The 15539-nt window shown below is 39.5% G+C and overlaps 1 protein-coding gene across 2 annotated transcripts in view; it reads left to right on the forward strand.

The window, feature by feature from the left end:
- The window catches only part of ankrd52a (ankyrin repeat domain 52a), a 102681-nt gene that overhangs the window by 21244 nt on the left and 65898 nt on the right, over positions 1 to 15539 (forward strand). The window contains exons 5-9 of one of the 2 annotated variants that reach the window (XM_061925360.1): positions 2372 to 2572; positions 2639 to 2726; positions 10846 to 10988; positions 12428 to 12640; positions 12714 to 12792. In XM_061925360.1, the coding sequence (XP_061781344.1) occupies positions 2372 to 2572; positions 2639 to 2726; positions 10846 to 10988; positions 12428 to 12640; positions 12714 to 12792 (724 nt within the window). Of the gene's footprint in view, positions 1 to 2371; positions 2727 to 10845; positions 10989 to 12427; positions 12641 to 12713; positions 12793 to 15539 lie in introns of both variants that reach the window. The other variant, XM_061925353.1, reaches the window with a different exon arrangement.

Genomic DNA, 15539 nt, shown 5'->3' on the forward strand with positions numbered 1-15539 from the left:
TACAGTAAAGCAGTCCGTCTGCCGTAAACAGCAATGTTGTGACACTCTTAAACAGGACAATACTGCCATCTAGTGCATTTGATGAAAGCACTTTTGTGCGTGCCACACAGCAATGCATAATCAGAGAGGGTGTTCAGCATGGTTAGAAAGATAGTGACAGAGAATAGAACAAGGATGGACAATTCAACCCTTAACTCAACAATGAGTAGATGAGTGTTATGTGTGTGTATATGTGTAAATAAATGAACACTGAAATTCAAGTATTTCTTTTATTTATATATATATATATATATATATATATATATATATATATATATATATATATATATATATATATATAGCTAGAATTCACTGAAAGTCAATTATTTCTTATATATATATATATATATATATATATATATATAGCTAGAATTCACTGAAAGTCAATTATTTCTTATATATATATATATATATATATATATATATAAGAAATAATTGACTTTCAGTGAATTCTAGCTATATATATATATATATATATATATATATACAGTATATATATATATGTATATATATATATATATATATATATATATATATATATATATATATATATATATATATATATATATATATATATATATATATATATATATATATGTATGTGTGTGAAGAAAATCACAAGACTACTTCATCTCTACAGGCCTGTTTCATGAGGGGTTCCCTCAATCATCTCCTGATGATTGAGGGAACCCCTCATGAATCATCTCCTGATGATTGAGGGAACCCCTCATGAAACAGGCCTGTAGAGATGAAGTAGTCTTGTGATTTTTTTCCCACACATACATATATTGCGCTCTACTACGGTATCGAGCACTATTTTTTGGATAACCTTATTAAGACATATATATATATATATATATATATATATATATATATATATATATATATATATATATATATATATATATATATATATATATATAGCTAGAATTCACTGAAAGTCAATTATTTCTTATATATATATATATATATATATAAGAAATAATTGACTTTCAGTGAATTACATATATTGCATATATATACATATATTGCGCTCTACTACGGTATCGAGCACTATTTTTTGGATAACCTTATTAAGACATATATATATATATATATATATATATATATATATATATATATATATATATATATATAGCTAGAATTCACTGAAAGTCAATTATTTCTTATATATATATATATATATATATATATATATATATATATATGTCTTAATAAGGTTATCCAAAAAATAGTGCTCGATACCGTAGTAGAGCGCAATATATGTATGTGTGGGGAAAAAATCACAAGACTACTTCATCTCTACAGGCCTGTTTCATGAGGGGTTCCCTCAATCATCAGGAGATGATTCATGAGGGGTTCCCTCAATCATCAGGAGATGATTGAGGGAACCCCTCATGAAACAGGCCTGTAGAGATGAAGTAGTCTTGTGATTTTCTTCACACACATACATATATATATATATATATATATATATATATATATATATATATACTGTATATATATATACTGTATATATATATACTGTGTGTATATATATATATATGAAATACTTGACTTGGTGAATTCTAGCTGTAAATATACTCCTCCCCTCTTAACCACGCCCCCAACCACGCTCCCGCCCCAACCACGCCCCCCGCACCCACCCCCCACCCCCCACCTCCAGAAATTGGAGGTCTCAAGGTTGGCAAGTATGCCGTATTGGTATGTGTTGCAATGTTAAGATTTCATCATTGATATATAAACTATCAGACTGCGTGGTCGGTAGTAGTGGCTTTCAGTAGGCCTTTAACTTTCTTAGTCTTTTTTGCCACTTGTGCAAGCTTTTTTTTTTTAAACATGTTGCAAGCATCAAATTCCAAATGAGCTAATATTTGCACAAAATAAATACGTTTCTCAGTGTGAACATGAAATATCTTGTTTTTGCAGTCTATTCAATTGAATATAAGTTGAAAAGGATTTGTTGTATTCTCTTTTTATTTACCATTTACACAACATGACAACTTCACCGCTTTTGAGGTTTGTATTAGATTAATGGAAAAGTGTGCAAAACTGGAACATAAGTGGCCTAAAATGAGGGTTTCTCTGTGAGTTGTCTCGCTACAGTCAACTAAAATTTCAGAACTGTCTGAATTACTTTATTCCACGTATAAATTTGGATGCATCTAAAACTTGATTATTTCCCCCACTTTTAGTCATCATCACTCTTTTCTCTCACTTAAGCGTAAAAAGTTGCTAACTTCCGTTTTCACTTTTGGAGGAATCGTACCCGCTCGTTTTGTGGCTGTCAATATGACAAGACGACCCCTAACGGTCCCTGCCGTGTCCCCAGAGGGCCGTGGGTCTGCTGCTGAGGCGCGGCGCCGAGGCCAACGCCCGCGACAAGTTCTGGCAGACGGCGCTCCACGTGGCCGCCGCCAACCGGGCCACCCGCTGCGCCGAGGCCCTGCTGAGCCAGCTGAGCAACCTGAACATGGGGGACCGCACCGGGCGCACCGCCCTGCACCACGCCACTCAGAGCGGCTTCCAGGAGGTAGGGTGCTCGCTTCCCACGGGGCTGGAACGTACTTCCCCCGCACTAACTCCGCCTCTTTGCCAGATGGTGAAGCTGCTGCTGAACAAAGGCGCCAACCTGAGTGCCATCGATAAGAAGGAGAGACAGCCGGTCCACGCCGCCGCCTACTTGGGTAACATTTTTATCCCCACACTTGAGACGCCATCTTAGCATTCCGTCCCTCGAGCCAAGAGTGTATTTTTACCTCTTCCAGGCACCACTTAAGTTTGTTTTTTAACCACATGCAGAAGCTTTCAGGGGGGGGCGTGGCCTAGACACAAATTAACATAAAGTGGGGCAAAAAAGTATTTAGTCAGCCACCGATTGTGCAAGTTCTCCCACTTAAAATGATGACAGAGGTCTGTAATTTTCATCATAGATACACTTCAACTGTGAGAGACAGAATGTGAAAAAAAATCCAGGAATTCACATTGTAGGAATTTTAAAGAATTTATTTGTAAATTATGGTGGGAAATAAGTATTTGGTCTCTTCAAACAAAGATCTCTGGCTCTCACAGACCTGTAACTTCTTCTTTAAAAAGCTCTTCTGTCCTCCACTCGTTACCTGTATTAATGGCACCTGTTTGAACTCGTTATCTGTATAAAAGACACCTGTCCACAGCCTCAAACAGTCAGACTCCAAACTCCACTATGGCCAAGACCAAAGAGCTGTCGAAGAACACCAGGAAAATAATTGTAGACCTGCACCAGACTGTGAAGAGTGAATCTACAATAGGCAAGCAGCTTGGTGTGAAAAAATCAACTGTGGGAGCAATTATCAGAAAATGGAAGACATACAAGACCACTGATAATCTCCCTCGATCTGGGGCTCCACGCAAGATCTCATCCCGTGGGGTCAAAATGATCATGAGAACGGTGAGCAAAAATCCCAGAACCACACGGGGGGACCTGGTGAATGACCTGCAGAGAGCTGGGACCAAAGTAACAAAGGTTACCATCAGTAACACACTACGCCGACAGGGAATCAAATCCTGCAGTGCCAGACGTGTCCCCCTGCTTAAGCCAGCCCGTCTGAAGTTTGCCAGAGAGCACATGGATGATACAGCAGAGGATTGGGAGAATGTCATGTGGTCAGATGAAACCAAAATAGAACTTTTTGGTATAAACTCAACTCGTCGTATTTGGAGGAAGAAGAATACTGAGTTGCATCCCAAGAACACCATACCTACTGTGAAGCATGGGGGTGGAAACATCATGCTTTGGGGCTGTTTTTCTGCTAAGGGGACAGGCCGACTGATCCGTGTTAAGGAAAGAATGAACGGGGCCATGTATCGTGAGATTTTGAGCCAAAACCTCCTTCCATCAGTGAGAGCTTTGAAGATGAAACATGGCTGGGTCTTCCAGCATGACAATGATCCCAAACACACCGCCCGGGCAACGAAGGAGTGGCTCCGTAAGAAGCATTTGAAAGTCCTGGAGTGGCCTAGCCAGTCTCCAGACCTCAACCCCATAGAAAATCTGTGGAGGGAGTTGGAAGTCCGTGTTGCTTGGCGACAGCCCCAAAACATCACTGCTCTCGAGAAGATCTGCATGGAGGAATGGGCCAAAATACCAACTACGGTACTGTGTGTGCAAACCTGGTAAAGACCTATAGTAATCGTTTGACCTCTGTAATATAACCTTTGTTGGCAATAACAAAGTATTGAGTTGAATTTTTGTTATTGACCAAATACTTATTTTCCACCATAATTTACAAATAAATTCTTTAAAAATCCTACAATGTGAATTCCTGGATTTTTTTTTCACATTCTGTCTCTCACAGTTGAAGTGTACCTATGATGAAAATTACAGACCTCTGTCATCATTTTAAGTGGGAGAACTTGCACAATTGGTGGCTGACTAAATACTTTTTTGCCCCACTGTAGATGCCCACTTTTTAGCCTCGGGACCAATTTGGTCCCATTTGACTCCCAAAGGAAGCTCATATTTTTAATATACTGTAATCCTGACTTCAATCTAAGCTTACTTGACAGAGGAGAGTTTTGTAGTCAGGCAGGCTTCACTACGGATCTTAAAATAAAACATGGTTCTCCGCTACAGACAAGAGGGATGTAAGTTTGATCTAGGGTTGTCCCGATACCAATATTTTGGTACTGGTACCGGTACCAAAATGTATTTTGATACTTTTCTAAATAAAGGGCACCACAAAAAATGGCATTATTGGCTTTATTTTAACAAAAAATCTTAGGGTACATGAAACATATGTTTATTATTGCAATTTAGTCCTTAAATAAAATAGTGAACTTGATATATGTGCTGGTTAGGGTTGTCCCGATACCAATATTTTGGTACTGGTACCAGTACCAAAATGTATTTCGATACTTTTCTAAATAAAGGGCACCACAAAAAATTGCATTATTGGCTTTATTTTAACAAAAAATCTTAGTGTACATGAAACATATGTTTATTATTGTAATTTAGTCTTTAAATAAAATAGTGAACATGCTAGACAACTTGTCTTTTAGTAGTAAGTAAATAAACAAAGACTCCTAATTATGCAGTAACATATTGTGTCATTTATACACCTATTATTTTGTACACATTATAAAGGACAAGCTGTATAAAATTGATTATTAATCTACTTGTTCATTTACTGTTAATATCTGCTTATTTTCTGTTTTAACATGTTCTATCTACACTTCTGTTAAAATGTAATAATCACTTATTCTTCTCTTCTTTGATACTTTACATTAGTTTTGGATGATACCACTAATTTAGGTATCGATCTGATACCAAGTAGTTACAGGATCATACATTGGTCATATTCAAAGTCCTCATGTGTCCAGGGACTCTTTTTCCTGAGTTTATAAACATAATAAGAATTTTTTAAAAGGAAAAAAAAAAATCCTCCTTTCTGTCCAATACCACATGAAAGTGGTTGCTTTTTGCCATCTTATTTGTCCAGCTTACATACCGGTACTCCTTTTTATACACTTTACAAGAAATGCATCGGCGGCAAACTCCGTAGCTTGCTAGCTTGTGCGCAATAGCTTTCTGAGACCCTTATTTTGTCAGCAGAGGTAGGATGGAGCAGCGCATTTTATTGTGAAGACAGGAACTGTGCGATCTGTCTTTAGGCTTTTGACGGCATGTACGGCGCGAGAAGTCTGTTTATATAAAAAGGTGTTTCTCGCCTTCCTGTCGGTCGTTTTTTCTTAATAATGATCTGGCAGCAGCCAGTGTCATCGCACAAGACTCTCGGGTGCCGTGAATGTCAATCAAGTGACGAAATTGACTCGATATTTTTAGGCCATGTCACGTTACGCGATATATATCTCGATATTTTGCCTTAGCCTTGAAAGAACACTTGATGCATATAATCACAGCAGTATGATGATTCTATGTGTCTACATTAAAACATTCTTCTTCATACTGCATTAATATATGCTACTTTTAAACTTTCATGCAGAGAGGGAAACCACAACTAAGTCAATTTATCAAAAGTGTATTTATTAAAGAGTTATTAAGCAGTGGCACAAACATTCATGTCATTTCCAAAACAGAAAGTGCAAGATTGTCAGAGACATTTTAAAACAAGCTAATAGTGCACTTTTGTGGATGATGTCACTAAGATGACATATCAAAACAACACTAAATTAAAGTGCACTTTTTGTACAGAACGCCACTACAATACCGTATTTTTCGGAGTATACCGTATTTTCCGCACTATAAGGCGCACCGGATTATTAGCCGCACCTTCTATGAATTACATATTTCATAATTTTGTCCACCAATAAGCCGCCCCGGACTATAAGCCGCGCCTACGCTGCGCTAAAGTGAATGTCAAAAAAACGCTGCGCTAAAGTGAATGTCAAAAAAACAGTCAGATAGTTCAGTCAAACTTTAATAATATATTGAAAACCAGCGTTCTAGCAACTCTGTCCCAAAATGTACGCAAATGTGCAATCACAAACATAGTAAAATTCAAAATGGTGTAGAGCAATAAATAGCAACATAATGTTGCTCGAACATTAATGTCACAACACACAAAATAAACATAGCGCTCACCTTCTGAAGTTATTCTTCATTCGTAAATCCTTCGAATTCTTCGTCTTCGGTGTCCGAATTGAAAAGTTGCGCAAGCGTGGGATCCAAAAATGGCCGGCTCCGTCTCGTCGAAGTCATCGGATTCAGTGTCGCTGTTGTTGTGCAGCAGTTCTGTGAATCCTGCCTTCCGGAAAGCTCGGACCACAGTTGTGACCGAAATATCTGCCCAGGCATTTACGATCCACTGGCAGATGTTGGCGTATGTCGACCGGCGCTATCTGCCCGTCTTAGTGAAGGTGTGTTCGCCTTCGGAGCTGTGTGAAAAAAGCCACCCGGCCTCTTCGCGTAAACTTCCCTTAACCACTCGCTCATCTTTTCTTCATCCATCCATCCCTTCGAGTTAGCTTTTATGATGACGCCGGCTGGAAAGGTCTCTTTTGGCAAGGTCTTCCTTTTGAATATCACCATGGGTGGAAGTTAGCATGGCAAGCTAGAACCACAGTGAAGGATGACTTCTCATTCCCTGTGGTGCGAATATTCACCGTACGTGCTCCCGTTCCACAGTGCAGTTCACAGGAATATCAGTTGCTGTGAAATACGGTAGTAATCCGTGTGCGGATGGAGAGATTGCGTCTTTTTATGAACCGGATCCTTGTCGCGTAGTAGGAGCCATTTTGTGGTCTTTACAGATGTAAACAGGAAATGAAACGTACGGTGATATCCGCGCGTTTTTTCTTCTTCTTCCGGGGGCGGGTGAAGCGCTTCCTGTTCTATGGGGGCGGGTGCTTTCCTTGGCGGTTGCTTGCGTAGAAGAAGAAGCGCTTCCTGTTCTACCGGGAAAAAAGATGGCGGCTGTTTACCGAAGTTGCGAGACCGAAACTTTATGAAAATGAATCGTAATAAAGCGCACCGGGTTATAAGGCGCACTGTCAGCTTTTGAGAAAAATTGTGGTTTTTAGGTGCGCCTTATAGTGCGGAAAATACGGTAAGTCGCTCTGGAGTATAAGTCACACCGGCCGAAAATGCACAATAAAGAAGGAAAAAAACATATATAAGTCGCACTGGAGTATAAGTCGCATTTTTTGGGGAAATTTATTTGATAAAAGCCAACAGCAAGAATAGACATTTGAAAGGCAATTTAAAATAAATCAAGAATAGTGAACAACAGGCTGAATAAGTGTACGTTATATGAGGCATAAATAACCAACTGGTATGTTAACGTAACATATTATGGTAAGAGTCATTCAAATAACTATAACATATAGAACATGCTATACGTTTACCAAACAATCTAATCGCCAAATCACATGAAATCTTATACGTCTAGTCTCTTACGTGAATGAGATCAATAATATTATTTGATATTTTACGCTAATGTGTTAATCATTTCACACATAAGTCGCTCCTGAGTATAAGTCGCACCCCCGGCCAAACTATGAAAAAAACTGCGACTTATAGTCCGAAAAATACGGTAGTTTAAAATATAATAATATGATATCGGACTGCCGATATTTTCGGCCGATAAATGCTTTAAAATGTAATATCGGAAATTATCGGTATTGGTTTCAAAATGATCAGTATCGGTTTCAAAAAGTTAAATTTATGACTTTTTAAAACGCCGCTGTGTACACGGACGTAGGGAGAGAACGCCAATAAACCTTAAAGGCACTTCCTTTGCCTGCCGGCCCAGTCACACAATATCAACGGCTTTTCACATACACAAGTGAATGCAACACATACTTGGTCAATAGCCATACAGGTCACACTGAGGGTGGCCGTATAAACAAGTTTAACACTGTTACAAATATGCGCCACACTGTGAACCCACACCAAACAAGAATGACAAACACATTTCGGGAGAACATCCACACTGTGACACAACATAAACACAACAGAACAAATACCCAGAACCCCTTGCAGCACTAACTCTTCCAGGACGCCCCCCCCACCTCAACCTCCTCATGCTCTCCCAGGGAGAGCATGTCCCAAATTCCAAGCTGCTGTTTTGAGTCTTGTTAAAAAAAAGAATGCACTTTGTGACTTCAATAATAAATATGGCAGTGCCATGTTGGCATTTGTTTCCATAACTTGAGTTGATTTATTTTGGAAAACCTTGTTGCATTGTTTAATGCAGGGGTGCTCATTACGTCAATCGCGAGCTACCGGTCGATCTCGGAGGGTGTGTCAGTCGTTCACCAGCCAGGCATTAAAAAAATAGTCCTAAAAATGAGCGATCATAAATCTTCACTATGACGTCACTTTCGTCACTTGATTGACATTCACGGCACCCGAGGGTCTTCTGAGATGACGCTGGCTGCTGCCAGCTCATTAAAATTACCGACTGGAAGGCGAGAAACACTTTATTTCAACAGACTCTGGCGCCGTACCTGTCGTCAAAACCCCAAAGACCGACTGCACAGTTGCACAATAAAAGCTCTGCTTCATCCTGCCTGCGCTACCAAAATAAGAGTCTCAGAAAGCTGGCGTGCACAAGCTAGCAAGCTACGGAGTTTGCCGACAATGTATTTCTTGTAAAGTGTATACAAAGGAGTACGGAAGCTGGACAAATAAGATGCCAAAAACCAACCACTTTCATGTGGTATTGGACAGAAAGGAGGACTTTTTTTTCTCCTCCATTCGAAAATGCGGACGTTATCATCACTACTGTCTGATTCCAATCAATGCAAGTCATCAGAATCAGGTAATACACCAACTTATATTCTTGTCTTCATGAAAGAAAGGAATCTACCGTATTTTCCGCACCATAAGGCGCCCTGGGTTATAAGCCGCGCCTTCAATGAACGGCATATTTCAAAACTTTGTCCACCTATAAGCCGCCCCGTGTTGTAAGCCGCATCTAACTGCGCTAAAGGAATGTCAAAAAAACAGTCAGATAGGTCAGTCAAACTTTAATAATATATTAAAACCAGCGTGATGTGGGCGCGCATGGAATCGTATATCAACATGGACAGAGCTGCGTGAAAAAAGCCACCCGGCCTCTTCGCGTAAACTTAAACTTACCTTAACCACTCGCTCATCTTTTCTTCATCCATCCCTTCGAGTTAGCTTTTATGATGACGCCGGCTGGAAAGGTCTCTTTTGGCAAGGTCTTCCTTTTGAATATCACCATGGGTGGAAGTTTCTGGCCATTAGCATGGCAAGCTAGAACCACAGTGAAGGATGACTTCTCATTCACTGTGGTGCGAATATTCACCGTACGTGCTCCCGTTGTATCCACAGTGCGGTTCACAGGAATATCAGTTGCTGTGAAATAGTAATCCGTGTGCGGATGGAGAGATTGCGTCTTTTCATGAACCGGATACCTGTCGCTTAGTAGGAGCCATTTTGTGGTCTTTACAGATGTAAACACACAAAGGAAATGAACCGTACGGTAATATCCGCGCGCTTTTTCTTCTTCTACGCGGGCGGGTGGTTGCTTACAGTAGAAGAAGAAGCGCTTCCTGTTCTATGGGGGCGGGTGCTTACCTTGGCGGTTGCTTGCGTAGAAGAAGAAGCGCTTCCTGTTCTACCGGGAAAAAAGATGGCGGCTGTTTACCGAAGTTGCGAGACCGAAACTTTATGAAAATGAATCTTAATATTTATCCATATATAAAGCGCACCGGGTTATAAGGCGCACTGTCAGCTTTTGAGAAAATTTGTGGTTTTTAGGTGCGCCTTATAGTGCGGAAAATACGGTATATGTGTTAAACATGCTTGTATTATCTTTAAACACCTTTAAGTTGTTAACAATATTAACTATATGTATTAAACATTCTTGTATTATCATTAAACACCTTTAATTTTTTAACAATATTAACTATGTGTTAAACATGCTTGTATTATCATTAAACACCTTTAACTTGTTAACAATATTAACTATATTTATTAAACATGCTTGCATTATCATTAAACACCTTTAACTTGTTAACAAAAACATATATTTCATAAATAAGTAAATATAAATTATATATATGAATGAGGTAGATCCCCACGACTTGATCAATTGAAAAGTAGCTCGCCTGCAGAAAAAGTGTGAGCACCCCTGCTTTAATACATCCAGCGGGGCATCACAACAAAATTAGGCATAATAATGTGTTAATTCCACCACTGTATATATCGGTATCGGTTGATACCGGAATCGGTAATTAAAAGTTGGACAATATCGGGATATCGGCAAAAAAGCCATTATCGGACATCTCTAGTTATTATACATCTTTTATGATGCGTCATGTGATGTCTCGCAGGTCATGCGGAGGTTGTGAAGCTGCTGGTGTCGCGCGGCGCAGACCGGAGCTGTAAGGACAAGCAGGGCTACACGCCTCTCCACGCCGCTGCCGCCAGCGGCCACATCGAAATCGTGAAGTACCTGCTGAGGATGGGGGCGGAGGTAAGACGTCGGCCATCCTTTTTTTTGGGAGGGGGGAAAGTGGACTTGAACGTCACAACCAGAGGTGGGTAGAGTAGCCAGAAATTGTACTCAAGTAAGAGTACTGTTACTTTAGAGATTTATTACTCAAGTAAAAGTAAGGAGTAGTCACCCAAATATTTACTTGAGTAAAAGTAAAAAGTATGTTGTGAAAAAACTACTCAAGTACTGAGTAACTGATGAGTAACATACACACACATATCATATATATATATATATATATATATATATATATATATATATATATATATATATATATATATATACATACACACACACACATATATATATAATATATATATATACACATACACACATATATATATATATACACACACACACATATATATATATATATATATATATATATATATATATATATATATATATATATATACACACACATATATATATACAGTATATAATTTATATTTATTTATTTTGCCGTTTTTGTTTACATGTTAAAGGTGTTTTAATGAATATACAGCATGTTTAACACATATAGATTCCTTTCTTTCATGAAGACAAGAATATAAGTTGGTGTATTACCTGATTCTGATGACTTGCGTTGATTGTAATCAGACAGTAGTGATGACAAACGTCCAGGTTTTCAAATGGAGGAGAAAAAAAGTTCCTCCTTTCTGTCTAATACCACATGAAAGTGGTTGGTTTTTGGCATCTTATTTGTCCAGCTTCCATATTCGTTTTTATACACTTTACAAGAAATACATTGGCGGCAAACTCCGTAGCTTGCTAGCTTGTTTGCGCTGGCTTTCGGAGACTCTTGTTTTGAAAGCGCAGGCGCGATGGAGCGGCACTTTTATTGTGAAGACAGGAACTGTGCAGTCAGTCTTTAGGCTTTTGACGGGATGTACGGTTGAAATAAAAAAGGGTCTTTTTTCCTTAACACTTTTGATTGATTGATTGAAACTTTTATTAGTAGATTGCACAGTACAGTACATATTCCGTACAATTGACCACTAAATGGTAACACCCCAATAAGTTTTTCAACTTGTTTAAGTCAGGTCATGTGACCGCCTGGCTCTGTTTGATTGGTCCAACGTCACCAGTGACTGCATCTGATTGGTGGAACGGAGTAAACGTCACCAGTGACTGTTTTTGTTGAAACGCAGGCACTATGACAGACCAAAACAAAAGCGTGCATTAACAGATCGATAAAAATTAGTAGCGAGTAGCGAGCTGAATGTAGATAAAAGTAGCGGAGTAAAAGTAGCGTTTTTTCTCTATAAATATACTCAAGTAAAAGTAAAAGTATGTTGCATTAAAACTACTCTTAGAAGTACAATTCATCCCAAAAGTTACTCAAGTAGATGTAACGGAGTAAATGTAGCGCGTTACTACCCACCTCTGGTCACAACCTCTCCTTTTTATCCCCGAAGATTGACGAGCCCAACGGTTTCGGGAACACGGCGCTCCACGTGTCGTGCTACATGGGGCAGGAGGCGGTGGCCACCGAGCTGGTCAACCACGGAGCCAACGTCAACCAGCCCAACAAGTGCGGCTACACGCCTCTGCACCTGGCCGCCGTCTCCACCAACGGCGCCCTCTGTCTGGAGTTGCTGGTCAACAACGGGGCAGACGTCAACCAGCAGGTGGGTGTGAAATATTCCGTCTTTTTCTCCGCCCAACTCTCTGCGACCAACTTGTTTTTTGTGTGTGCAACAGAGCAAAGAAGGGAAGAGCCCTCTGCACATGGCAGCCATTCATGGACGCTTCACACGCTCGCAGATCCTCATCCAGAACGGTAACCGCCTCTCATGGCTACTTTTGCATCACATCTTTGTTACAGCTCGGGTTGTACAGTATACATGCATACCTGCCAACTACTCCGGTTTTCCCGTAATTAGTACGGTTTTCATCAACCGGTTGCAGTGATAAAAAATAAGTTTTTTCATTAATTAAAAAACTTTTTTTTTTTTTAAGTTTTATTCACGAACTCGCGTAACAACAATGACAATCGACACTGCTTCCCGTAACTTCCTATCGAGCCATTCCGAATGCCATGCGCGAGGCTATTTATAGCACCGCTGCCAAGCACGAGGCACCTGTTGCCCATTGTTTCCAAACGAGCGAACGATCATGGAATCAGCCGGAGAAAAATCGCAAACGAGTCTTAAACCGAAAAGAAAACTGCAGTCATTCCGTGAAGAATATTCAAAAGCCTATCCGGGAATAATTATCCGTTCCAAAAAGGGTGAAAACTACGCGAATTGCACCTTGTGCAGACAAGATTTTTCGATCGGACACGGAGGAATTAGCGGTGTAAAAGACCACGTTGGGACAAAAAAAACACAAGTCTAATGCCGTTGCTAAATTTGGATTTTAGCCACAAAAAGGTAATGACACCAATGTTATCTATTGGAATTGTTTAGTACTGTTATACTGTTAAAAGTGTTTATACTATTTATGCTTTCAAGTCCAAGTTGAAGAAATCTTGTTAAATGTTGACAGCATAACTACCAAAATACAGAAGTATGTCCTTAATATTTTTGCAGTGCTATTTCTGTTGAAAAGTTCAAATGATTACATTAGAGATGTGATGTGCCACTTTTCAAGTGTCTGATGGCTTAAATTAATTTTCATTCATTTTTCATATTTTGAATTCTTTTGAAAGGCTTACAAAAAAACTACATTTGAATTGTAATTCCATGCTATTGACAGGACTATTAATTTTAATGAAGTTAGCTTACCATGTTTACAGTATGATAATTGTGATAGAAATGTGAATTTTAGGCACAGAATATTTTTTACAATTGAACAAGGCAGTAGATTATACAAGCTCGGACAGAAAGTTAATAATGATACCAATTTTTTTTTTAATGGAATTGTTTAGTACTGTTTTACCATTTGTTTACTGTAAAAAGTGTTTATACTTTCAATTAACAAATTGAAGTCTTGTGAAAGGTTGACAGGATAACTGGCATTAACTGTCAAAATAATGTCAAACTATTGAAGTTAGCTTACAGAATAAACATGTCAATCAACCCATATGATTTTTGCTGTAATATTTTTGTTTTGAAAAGTCACTGTGACTGATAGAAAAGTGATGGTTTTAGCAACATTTTAACCTGTCTGAATGCAATCAATCATTTTGCGTCGGGGGGCGAACCTGAACCCCCCACCAGGACTTTGTCCTGGACCTACCGGGGCCTGCGGCCCCTGGACCCTGGCTACTAGGTTTTTCTGATTTCAAAAGTTGGCAGGTATGTACATGTACTACTATAGTATCGCGGTACTAATAAATCAAAAACGGTACTATACTCTGTTTGAAAAGTGCCGGTTCCCCTTTTTTTCCTTTTTTTTTTTTACGGGCATGACGGCGCGTCGTCGTGTCATGACATTGCTGGTTTTACAAGCAGAGGAGCATGTTCGGCAGCGCACACACACAGAGTACTTACAAACAGACACAGTGTGTGGACAGAAAAGGGAGAATGGACGCATTTTGGCCTAAAAAGTGTCATGTCTGTGATCATGTTTTGTTTAGTTATGTTCTGCTTGGTTTTTGGACTCTTTTTAGTTCCTGTTTTCACTCCCTTGCCTTGTCACCATGACGATCCATTAGTTTCACCTGTTCACCTGTGTTAATCATGATCACTACTATTTAAAGGGGAACATTATCACCAGACCTATGTAAGCGTCAATATATACCTTGATGTTGCAGAAAAAAGACCATATATTTTTTTAACCGATTTCCGAACTCTAAATGGGTGAATTTTGGCGAATTAAACGCCTTTCTAATATTCGCTCTCGGAGCGATGACGTCACATCGGGAAGCAATCCGCCATTTTCTCACTTTCGTCTGTGTGTTGTCGGAGGGTGTAACAACACAAACAGGGACGGATTCAAGTTGCACCAGTGGCCCAAAGATGCGAAAGTGGCAAGAAATTGGACGAAATTTGTTCAAAATACGAGGCCGTGGGGAAAGCCGACGAAATGGTCGGTCGTTTGTTCCGCACACTTTACCGACGAAAGCTATGCTACGACAGAGATGGCAAGAATGTGCGGATATCCTGCGACACTCAAAGCAGATGCTGACATCAACTCCAAAACTGGACAGATCAGCTTTCAGGAAAAGAGAGCGGATGAGGGTATGTCTACAGAATATATTAATTGATGAAAACTTTATTCATTACTCGCGGTTTTACGTAAATTAAACACCGAGTCAAATCAGCTCTGTTATTTTCCGTTTTTTCGACTGTTTTCCGTACCTTGGAGACATCATGCCTCGTAGGTGTGTTGTCGGAAGGTGTAACAACACGAACAGGGACGGATTCAAGTTGTACCAGTGGCCCAAAGATGCCAAAGTGGCAAGAAATTGGACGTTTGTTCCGCACACTTTACCGACGAAAGCTATGCTACGACAGAGATGGCAAGAATGTGTGGATATCCTGCGACACTCAAAGCAGATGCTGACATCAACTCCAAAACTGGACAGATCAGCTTTCAGGAAAAGAGAGCGGATGAGGGTATGTCTACAGAATATATTAATTG

This window comes from Nerophis lumbriciformis, linkage group LG01 (genome assembly GCF_033978685.3).
Source record: "Nerophis lumbriciformis linkage group LG01, RoL_Nlum_v2.1, whole genome shotgun sequence".
Taxonomy (NCBI): Eukaryota; Metazoa; Chordata; class Actinopteri; order Syngnathiformes; family Syngnathidae; genus Nerophis; species Nerophis lumbriciformis.